The 11,030-nt window shown below is 36.5% G+C and overlaps 1 protein-coding gene across 1 annotated transcript; it reads right to left on the reverse strand.

Moving 5' to 3' along the window:
• Nucleotides 1-3,049: 3,049 nt before the first annotated feature.
• Nucleotides 3,050-6,769, reverse strand: LOC137837275 (tetraspanin-6-like). Its single transcript, XM_068646235.1, has 3 exons — nucleotides 6,113-6,769; nucleotides 4,082-4,401; nucleotides 3,050-3,291 (listed from the first exon to the last, which is right to left on the reverse strand). Exons 1-3 carry the CDS (start codon nucleotides 6,602-6,604, stop codon nucleotides 3,252-3,254), a joined length of 852 nt encoding a protein of 283 aa, XP_068502336.1. The 5' UTR covers nucleotides 6,605-6,769; the 3' UTR covers nucleotides 3,050-3,251.
• Nucleotides 6,770-11,030: the final 4,261 nt, after the last annotated feature.

Raw genomic sequence — 11,030 nt, forward strand, 5'->3', positions numbered from 1 at the left:
TCGCTGAATGTCCCAAACGTCGACACAGGAGACACCCTACAACCTAACCTATGGCACCGAGGCCATGATATTAGTTGAGGTGGGCGAGCCTACCCTTAGGAGTAAACTCTTTTATATATTTATCTCTAAATCAAGAGAGTCTGTCGGTCGGACTCAACCTGATAAACGACCTTCGGGACATGAGTAAGATATGAGAAACGACATGCAAACTTCGAGCAACCAGGCGATACAACACAAAGGTTTGACCGAGAAGCTTTTAGAAAGAAGACCTCGTTTGGAGGATGAGAAGTGAAGCAAGGAAGAACGACGACAAGTTCTCATCCAACTGGGAAGGCCCTTTCCAGATACGAGAAGTTACAGCTGGGGGACGTACTACTTAGAATGGCTTTCGGGAAAAATTGTATCGAGTATGTGGAATGTCACACACCTCAAGTTTTATTATAGTGAAAAATCAAAAAAATTATACACTTTTTCCTCGCTCGACCACCTTTTCTTCCTAAGAAGGGTTTTTCTAACGGGAAGGTTTTAACGAGGCATTTTTTCAAATACGCATTTAAATGTTAAAATTACACCTCTCAACACTTAGATCGGTCAAGGAAGCAGTCGTAACCGGCATAGCCTACTGACACCTTGAAGACTCGGTTCAGTCAGCGATGTAACCTTAACTGGTATACCCTACTAATACCTCAAGACTCGTTTCGGTCAAGGAAATAGCCTTAACCATCATACCCTTCCGAAACCTCAAGCACAGTTTGGTAAAGGAAGTATCCTTAACTGACATACCCTACCAACACCTAAAGACTTGGTTTGGTCAAGGGCGTAGCCTTAACCGGCATACCTTACCGACACCTAGGACACTCGGTTTGGTCAAGGAAGTAGCCTTAACCGGCATACTCTGTCGATACCTTAAAGACAATTCAAATAAACACGTCAAAATTTATTGGTTACCACAACCGGTTAGCTATTAAAGTTTCATTTTATGACTTATACACTATGGAAAAATAGATATGAACAGAAAATGATCGATTCATTGAAAGATAGAAGGTGGAGGCCACACCTCAGTCTCAGAGGATAAAAAGGAAGGGTCACATCCCAGCCGAAGGAAACAAAGCTAAAGGCTAAAACCTAATGGTCTTCATCTTCAACATCCTCAGTAGGAGGTTGTCGTGCTGCATTCCTCAAGGCTTACAACTCGTCAACAGGCACCATTCAACCTCCGTAGACTTCCATATTAATGTCGAAGTCATCGGCCGATGGCAGCCCATTGTAGAGCAGTTGAGCCTGTCGGACGGCTTGATTGAAACTTTGGCCCAATATCACCAATATGTCGTTGATGGTCTTGTCCAGCTCAGCCTCAACCAAAGCCTTTTCGGTCCGCAACACCGAGTTCTCTTCCTTGGCTTCCTCCAAGGCCTTCTTCAATTTGGCTACCTTTAGCTGCCGCTCGAGCCAACTTCCCCTTATAGGTCGAGTTCGTCTCCAAGGATTGTTTTAGGGAGCTCGAGGCCTCGACCATCTCATGCCCCAATCGTGAAATTTCCTCGACCTGTTGGCCCCGGGCATTAGCGCCTAGTCGGGTCATGACTAGACCCTGACCCAGCATCTCAATGCCACCATGGAGCAAGTCCTCCTCGAGGTTGGCACTGAGTAACTCCTCGGTAGTGGGGGTCAGGCTGACCTAGACGCCCCTTAAAAATTATAAATCACCCCATAGGAGAGATAGGGGGGACTTCGAAGCCTGCATGACAAAGACAACCACGACAAATGGACCAGCAGTGTCACCAATCGGTGGAGGAGACTCCAAGTTGATCGGAGAGGAATGACGAGAAAGGGTCAGGATACCACTCGGAAATCGGGTGGTAGTTGCAATAATACTTGCATCCCTTATCCTCTTCATATTCTTGTCGACACCAGCCGAAGAACTAGCGCCAAAAGCCTAGGGGTTGCTGACAGCAACCGTGTCAATGCTACCCCTGCCTCGACCCCTCTTCAGAGCCAATGCGCAGAAGGCCGTCACGAGGTCATTCGCCTGAGGAATTTCGTTATGCATCGTTTCTGCATCAAGAAAAAGAGCACATAAGCCAAAGACAAGATAACCGACCGAGACAAAAGACAACACATCGATCTCGTCACACAATTGGCGCCACCGACGTCACCTCCAACCTCGAGAAGCCCAATCATCACATCGATCTCGGACAAAGACTCTTCGTTTTAACCATCCTCGAGCCTGGGGGGAAAGTGTACTGGTAGGGCCCGCACGACCGAGACTATAATTCATTACCTGGTCATTATGTCGATCGACACCACAAAGCCAATTACGCTTAAGTAGAGTTAGTGAGACTAATCAGCAATCAAGAGCTATGTAATGCACTTCTAAACATGACCCAGCTCTCTAACCTGACCCAATAAGAGAGGTCCACCAAAGTAATATAAATAACACAGATTCCAAGAATCAGGTACGTCATTATACAGTAATTAGAATACCGAGTGTCGAATACTAAATCTGACTTGAGCGTCGGAGTGTCTTCTGTAGGTAACATCCGGGTCTGGACTACCAAATGGCCAGGAGTAGAGTGAGAAGAGGAGAGTAAGGAGTTTGCTTGGAGAGGAACAAAAGTGCAAACCAACCAACCGACCAAGGAAGTAGCGGAACAGTTTGAATCGTTCTCTTAGTTCCAACCCTGTTAGAAAACACTACTTAAATATAAATTTGTATATTATGAAAAAAAATTGATAGAGAAAATTGTTGAATAAATTTCTATAGGTAATATTCTGCAAGTAATTTGTAACATTATTGTAGTGCTCAAAATTTGAAATGTAGAAGTTGAATTTTTTTTTTTCGAAAATAGACTAAATTTGTTCTGAAAAAGGCCTTGAAATTGATATAATGTATTGAAATTTACACATATTTAGCATTGAGATTAAAAGAAATCGTTAAAGGAATAAAAAAATGTCGAATGCAAAAAGAGGTTACTAATTAATGAGAAAATAACTTTTAAAATACAGTTATTCAATAATGGAAAATAGATTACAGACAGGAGCTCAAAAATTAAAAAGCAAAAAATGTGTAAATTATAATAAAGTGGGAAAGCAGATATCTGTTATAATCTTTTGAGATAAAGCAAAAGGATTTGTACAAAAACAAAAGGCTTTGAATAACTGTTCTATGAGCATTCACTGAGAAACAAGTAAATGTGTGCCTTCTTTTTTATTAACCAAGAACACACAGTGATGGTTGCATGCATATAAATTCAAAAAAGCTCCTCCTTCTTGTTATACCACCATCTCCAACTGCAAGAAAAAGCAGAGACAAAAAGCATTAGTTTGCAGTGAAAAGATAGATTGGCATGTTCATGTGGGTGTCACATGTACAAAAAGCTGCAACATTTACCTGTCATTCACATTTCCAACAAAGAAAATAATTAAAGCCTCTAATACCAACCTTTTTTTCCCATGCAAACTTTAACTATAGCTCTATGTACAAAAGAAATACTCACACAACACAAAATCATTAGAGATGCTCCGGTTAAAGTATTCTTCAATCTTTTGACCATCCATATTTTTCCTTTTGTACTACCAAAACCTTTTCTAACATTTTCTTATCCTCCTCATTATTTTGAAAACGGTTACTAATCTCTAATCGACGTAGGATCTCCACACACTCCTCATACCAAAATTACCAATTCGTGCATGGAGATATATGTTATAGGTGGTTCGATAACAACCTGATAGCGGGTGACACGATAGGCCCAACAAATTTTCGCTAAAATGAACTCGAAAATGGTTCTGATACCATGTTAAGAAGTGGACTTTAAGCCTAACTCAACCACATAAAACCGGCTCATAAGATGAGATTTACACTCACTTATAAATAATGAAATATCTTAATATCTAATCGAATATAAGTTTTGAAATATCTTAATATCTAATCTAACATAAGTTTTTGTAGTGAATGTAAAACAAATTTGAAATAGAAGAATAAAACCTAGATATTAAACATGTTTTGTAAAACCTAATAAAGTGTTAAATATTGTTATGTTGCAAAGCAGCAGTGAAAGAAAGTAAAGGTTACTGTACTGACCAATAGTAGTCCCATCTGGGTTTAACTTTGGTCATGCGGTTATGACCATGTGGATAATCAGTTTGAGCTCTTCTAGCGTTTCTGAAGGCACAACAACCGATGGAATAAATCCCTATGAGAAACACAAGAACGACAACGTTAAGAACAGAGATGTTGTGCCAGTCTCTTCTGATGTTTTCCAGCACACCAGCCTTGCAAGAGTCGCAGTCGTAGCAGAGGAGTGTGGGGGCGTTGTTCCACTTGTAGCAATCGGAATCTTGCAACACTGTAACACTTTCCTCGTTGTAACTGCACGCTGTTGGTGGCTTACAACACCCACTCTGCGTTATTAATAAATTCTTTTAAATTAGTATTCAAATGACTACTTAAATTTTAGCTATTAACTAATTTCTATTATTAATCTAAAAGATTTTCAAATATTGATTTTAAAATATAAAATAGTTAATAATTAAAACTTAGATAACCACTTAAATATCAATTTAGAAATAGTAATAGAAATTATTTTAAATATTAATAATTATTTTAATATATAAAATAATATTTAATTTAATTAATTATTTTTATTTAATATTTTTTTCGTATTTTTTTTTCTATTAATTAGTTTATCCCGTAACAAACAAGAAAAAAAAAAATCATTACAATGTTATTCTACAAGAAATGTTAGAAACACCTCTCTGAACATAGTCGTTTTCACATACACTTTTGTCAGTTAAATTTTATTGAGAATCACAAAACAAAATTGCGAGAGTTACCTTTTATTTGGTAAAAATTTTAATCTTTTTTGTTTTTAATAAAAGTTTCTCTTAGCTTTTGTGTGTTTTTAATAAATTTTTCTCTCAAATATTTTGTTTTTAATAAACTTTTCCAAAGACTACATGTTAGAATGCATGATTTTAAATACTTTTCTTAATTTATTTCTCATGGGTATTAGTTTGGACTATAAAAATAAGTTCAATTTTTTCGTGAAATCATTTTCAAAATAACTATATTTTAATTGATATATTACTTTTAATGTATTTTTTTTAAATAAGTTTTAACGAAGAATGGATTAAAAAAATTAAAAGGGATTGTATTATTAAATTATTTAACTAATTAATTTTTAATTAGTACTCTCTTCATTCTAAAGTAATTTATGTTCAAGGTTTTCTTACATAGTTTAAAATATTAATAAACAAGTAACTTAGAAAAAAGAAAGATTAAAATGTCATGTTTTCACAAAAATTGCTTGTAACTATTGAATGGTAGTAGCTAGAAATTTCATAGACAGAGTAATCAAAATATTAATATATTTATTATTTTATCCGTGAGTAAATTTGGAAAGAAAAAAACTGTCCTTTAAAATGTGAAGAAATGTTTAGTGTTAAAATATAGTATTTTAAAATAGAGGGTATACTTTTTTTTTTGTTCTTTATGTGCAATAGTTATATAATGTCTCTGATTTCACCGCATTTGATGCAAGTGATAAAGATTCGAAGGGGAATCTCTTTTGTGGAAAAGAGAACCAAACTGCTTTATAGACTCATTTTGGACCTTTAAATTTCCCAATTACAAGAGCAAAGACCAAATATTATACATTAAAAAACAATTGAATGAAACATTCAAGAGGATTAATTAAACTCTCATCTTATGTTCTTACTTCTTAGTAGACAAATTCCCTTCACTTTATAGAAACGAGACGAAAATAACTAAATTTTTGGAAGACTGTGGAAGGGTTTTTCAATTATTTTTAAGAAAGTAGATTTCTCCTTATTTTGGTATGATTATGAGAGTAAAAGAAGAGAATAACATGAAATTGGTTATGAGAGTAAAAGATAGTATTATTTGATATAGCAGAAAAAGATTGAAAAAGATAAGGTGTTTTATTGTTTTAACAAAATGTTGTTTTGACAATTTTACAATAAAATACATGTTTATTATTGTGATTTAATCAAAATTGTATAATTTGAGCAATTTGTTTGATTATAGAATTCATTGAGTTTGTAGAATATAAAAAATCCTCTTAAACAACAAAGAAGCTGCAAATTTGCATACCTGAATGGGGGACATGTCCCTCTGCATGTAATCAAGAGAGGTCCAAAGGGCAAGCTTTGAACATGTCTTGGACCCTAAAATGCAGCTTCTAATGGTGCTCCAATACTGAGGATCATTGATCCTATTCCTCAACCATGGAGAATAACGTTGAAGATGGTACTCCTTGTAAGCCCTACCAGGCACTTCCACTCCACCACCCTGAGCAGCAACAACAAACCCAAAAACGGTCAAAGCAAAGAGGGAAGCAATGAGGAACACCATGATGAACAAGTACACCCAGAGTGCCCATGCAACATGGAAGCATGCCCCTATGAAACCAGCAAGGGAAATCACGAGCACCACGAACCCTATGACCAAGAGTGGGGTTTGGAAAAAGTTTTCACAGGTTGTGGTGCTCCTTGCCATCCATAGACCAGCCCCAATGATGGGTATCGATGCCAAGAGAGTGAAAAAGTTCAAGAATCCGATCACTGAGTTGCTGAAGCGTTGCATCTTGCAGACCCTCTTCTATTGCTTTCTTGACCTCTCTCACCCTTCTCACTTGTGATTCTTCTTGCTTTTAAAAGGACACCGCAATTGGAAGCATTTGTTTTTATTTGTCTGTCACTGCATGGTTCGAGAATTTCAACATTCTTATCTCCTTTTGTCTGTGTGCTTTGCTTTCACTGAGATTCCCTAACTTAATATTATCTTTTCTTTTCTGATGTGATAACGATTGTCTAAATTGTACTTCCCATTCTTAGCTATTAAGTTATTCGTATAGTGGCCTAATCTAAAGAGAATATATATATATATATATATATATATATATATATATATATATATATATATATATATATATATATATATATATATATATATATATATCCAACATCAATATACGAGAAAAGCAACTTTATCTTTGTGCTAAGTGATAGTACAAAGTGTTCTAGGAAAAGTGTGAATATATGAAAATAAATAATTAAGACATAAGAAAATTACAAATCTAATATCATAAAATTTTGGATTGAGTATACTTATTAATAATTTACTAGAAGAACCCTTCTTATTAGGTGTCTAAAAATAGTGACTAATATTTAGGAACAAGGTAAAAGAAATACAAGTGATAAAAAAACGATTTCTTCTCTCTCTTCAACATCGGGTTCTCTATTTACAAATGGATTATAGAGGGAGGATAACTTTCTTCTTCTCAAACTTCTCCTTCGATTTCAAAGAAATAAATTCTAAAGATGGGAAGGGTGAATGTTTTCATATGAGGGAGGTTGGACATTAAGAAACAAAGGTTCGATTTCGTTAGATTTCAGAGTGTGCAGAACTCTAGAGAGTTGGAGAAACAGTTGGATGCAATTTGGATTGGGAATTGGAAACTAAATGTTAAGAAACCCAAATACAACAGGGCAGTAGAAACAAGAAAGGAATGGAAAGATAAACAAAAAGGAGAAGTCAACAATGGAAGAGAAAGTGGTTAAAAAAGTGTGGAGGGAAAAAGGAACAAATCAATCTTCCACATTGTCAAGAATAGGAATAGAGCACAATCACAAAACAAGGCAAGACCACACGCTATACACTTCAAAGTGGAAGAAACACCCAAAGAATGGCTAAAAGAGTGTTATATTGGGAGAGTCTCGGATTTAAGCAAAGTAGGATCTCTGAATGAAAGTTTTATCCTAGGAGGCTACAATTCCATAAAGGTTAAATTTTTGGGCGAATTCCATGTTTTATAGATGGGGAAAACAAAGTGAGTGTTAAGGAGGTCAAATAGGAGAATAAAGAGTGATTCGAAGATTTATTTGACACCATCATCCCATGGGAAGACCAATTCATAGCGGTTGATAAACAGGTATGGATGCGATGCATGGGTTTACCTTTGAAATTGTGGAACAGAATGTTTCAAAAAGATTGTTACTCTACTGGGAACTCTGGTTGAGGTAAAAGAAGCAACGTTGGCACTAGAGAGGTATATGAAGCTTGTGTTCTAGATCGTGCATTATTCCTCCACATAGATCTAATACACATTTTCATTAATTCTCATATAGTTGGTCAGCTTTGCCAATGTCATTGGGGCAAGTTATATTTGCTAAAGCCGAAACAAATTTAGAATCCAATGCGTATGTTAGAATGGGTCCATACACAAGCACAAGGCCCAAAAAGCAACCCAACTAGATGAATGATTTATAATAGGATAGGCCCACGTTACTCATTGGGAAGTCTGCCATTATTATTATGTATTTTTCAGTTTAAAATGTTTTGTTTCTCTAAGAATTGTAAGGCCCATGACCCTCTTTTACCCTTGAAAGGGACTAAGCAGTATGAATGAAGGCAGAAAAGGTTTTTGGTTAACTCTAGTTTAGTATAGCAGTGGCAAAGGCCTAAAAAATTGGTGCTTTCTCTTACCATGCCTCCTAAATGAGCCTCCAAAGATCTGGAAGAGGTCATCAACAACATTCAAGCACAACTCACGTTGATTCAAAGCCAGCTAGAGGCAACTCTAGCAGACAATCTACCCTAGAGGCAACAAATGACCACCTTCATTCTACCTTTACATCCCTCCTGGATCAGGTAACAACCCTTTCTCCACCAAAACAACCCCCAATCCACTCCTCTCCACAACTACCATCAACAACCTACCACCCCTACCCTAAGATCACCAACACTTAACCTCCCCTTTTTTATGGTACCAATCCACTAGATTGGCTTTTTCAGGCATACCGATATTTCTCCTTCTATCAAATACCCCCAGACCAGCACCTTCCCATGGTGGGATTTCATATGCAGGGAGAAGCTCTATCCTAGTTTAAATGGCTGCACAATAAAAACCTACTCACTGATTGGAATTCCTTCACAAGGGCCTTTGAACTTCGTTTTGGCCCATCAACATATATCAATCATCAAGTAGAGTTGTTCAAACTCCAGCAAACCACTTCAATCACAAAATACCAAGTCAGGTTTGAACGATTATGCAATTGTATTGTGGGTCTCACTCCCGAGACTATACTTAATTGCTTCATTTCGGGTTTGAATATTGAAATACGTAGAGAGCTAACCATATTGAACCCATATTCTATAGCCCAGGTCATTGGTCTAACTAAGCTTATTAAAGACAAACTCAAAGATTCCAAACCCAAACAGAACCGTTTCCCCACATAGTCCTATCATCAACCTGCCACTACAACCTCTTCCACAAACCCACCCACACCCACTACCCTTCCATCACCATCATGTATTATACCTATCAAACGTCTATCCTCATCTCAAATGCAAGAAATAAGAGCCTTAGGTTTATGCTACAACTGTGATGAAAAATTCATTCCCGGTCACAAATGCACTACTTCTCGTTTCTTACTGCTTTTGGGTGACCCAGTACCCAACATTGACCCCACAAAGGACATTTCCTCATTTGATGATTACATTAATACTATCCACTTTCACCTTTCACCTCAAGCCCTCACAGGTATAATTTCTCCCAAAACCCTTAACTTCACAGGTTTAATTCATAACCTTCCAGTTATCGTCCTAATTGACTCGGACAACTCTCACAACATTTTTCAACCTCGCATTGCCCACCATTTAAACCTAGCCATCTCACCCAGCCCACCCCTTTCAGTAAAGGTGGGAAATGACGTTTTCATTAAGTGCCAAGGTATTTGTCCATTAGTGGACATATCTCTCTAAAAATCCACATTCATTATTCCCTTTTACCTTCTTCCCATTGAAGGAGCAGATGTTGTTTTGGGCATTGAATGACTAAGCACACTAGGCTCCATCCAAGCAGATTTCTCAATACCCAGTATAGCCTTTACACACAACAACCAACATATCACTTTACATGCCTCCACTTCACCTGCCCCATCAACCACCACTTTTCACCAATTTTGTCACTACCTATTTAATAATTCTATTGATTCCTTACACCTCTTATTGGTGGAACCACAAACCATCTTCCCTACACCCATAGACACTGAATGTGATAACCCCACTTCCCCGTTATTCAATCTACCCTCACCCATCCAATCGCTTCTTCAAGAATATCAAAGCATTTTTCAAAGACCTCGTGGGTCCCAAAAGACCCCATGACAACCATATTCCTCTGTTACCTAATACCTCACCTATCAAAGTGAAACTCTATCGCTAGCCGCATAACCACAAAGAAGTTATTACCTCACTCCTTTCTGAGATGTTGCATGAGGATATTATTCAACCCTCATTCAAACTTGAGTAGACTTCACCCATAACCCCCGCTTTTTGTTGGCAGTTAAAATGAATTTTTCTTATAGTGGAAATAATGCTCTGATATTAAAATTCATAATGAATTGGAAGACTCCATTCTATATCAATGTATAGTAAGTTTTTTTTTATCACTCAATCTATATTAAGTAATTTACAATCACAAATAATTTTTTGTGCCTTTTTCATTTTAACTATGCTATTTATACCCAGTTCCAACGTCGAGAAGGATAATTGTATTAGTTACTCCATAACCAGCTGGAAAACTTATCAATTGATAAAAGACTAAAATAATTTTTTTGTCATTGTTCATTTGTATGAAACTTGAATAAGAATTGTACTGAAACTATCTCACGCATGTTGAGTTCAATTTTTGTCTCAAAATGATCTTCACCTCTTGGAAACATGCCTTAAGAAAACAAATTCAATATCACACAAAATACAAATTCAACCTCATGAAATCATATAAAAAGAATTAGAGGAATATTCTTTGAAGAGTTGCCAATACCAAAAGATTAGGGAAGGTAGAGACCGTTAACATTAATACCCAAGTTTCCTTCTAGGATAACTTTACAAGAGTTTTATGATTTGACAAGACAATGAAAGGGGTAAAACTCAACATATACTTATCAAGTGAAAACTTACTAACACTTACAAGATTTTGGCGAGACAAATAAATTGTTAAAGGTGAGAT

Source organism: Phaseolus vulgaris, chromosome 4, assembly GCF_000499845.2.
Source record: "Phaseolus vulgaris cultivar G19833 chromosome 4, P. vulgaris v2.0, whole genome shotgun sequence".
NCBI lineage: Eukaryota > Viridiplantae > Streptophyta > Magnoliopsida > Fabales > Fabaceae > Phaseolus > Phaseolus vulgaris.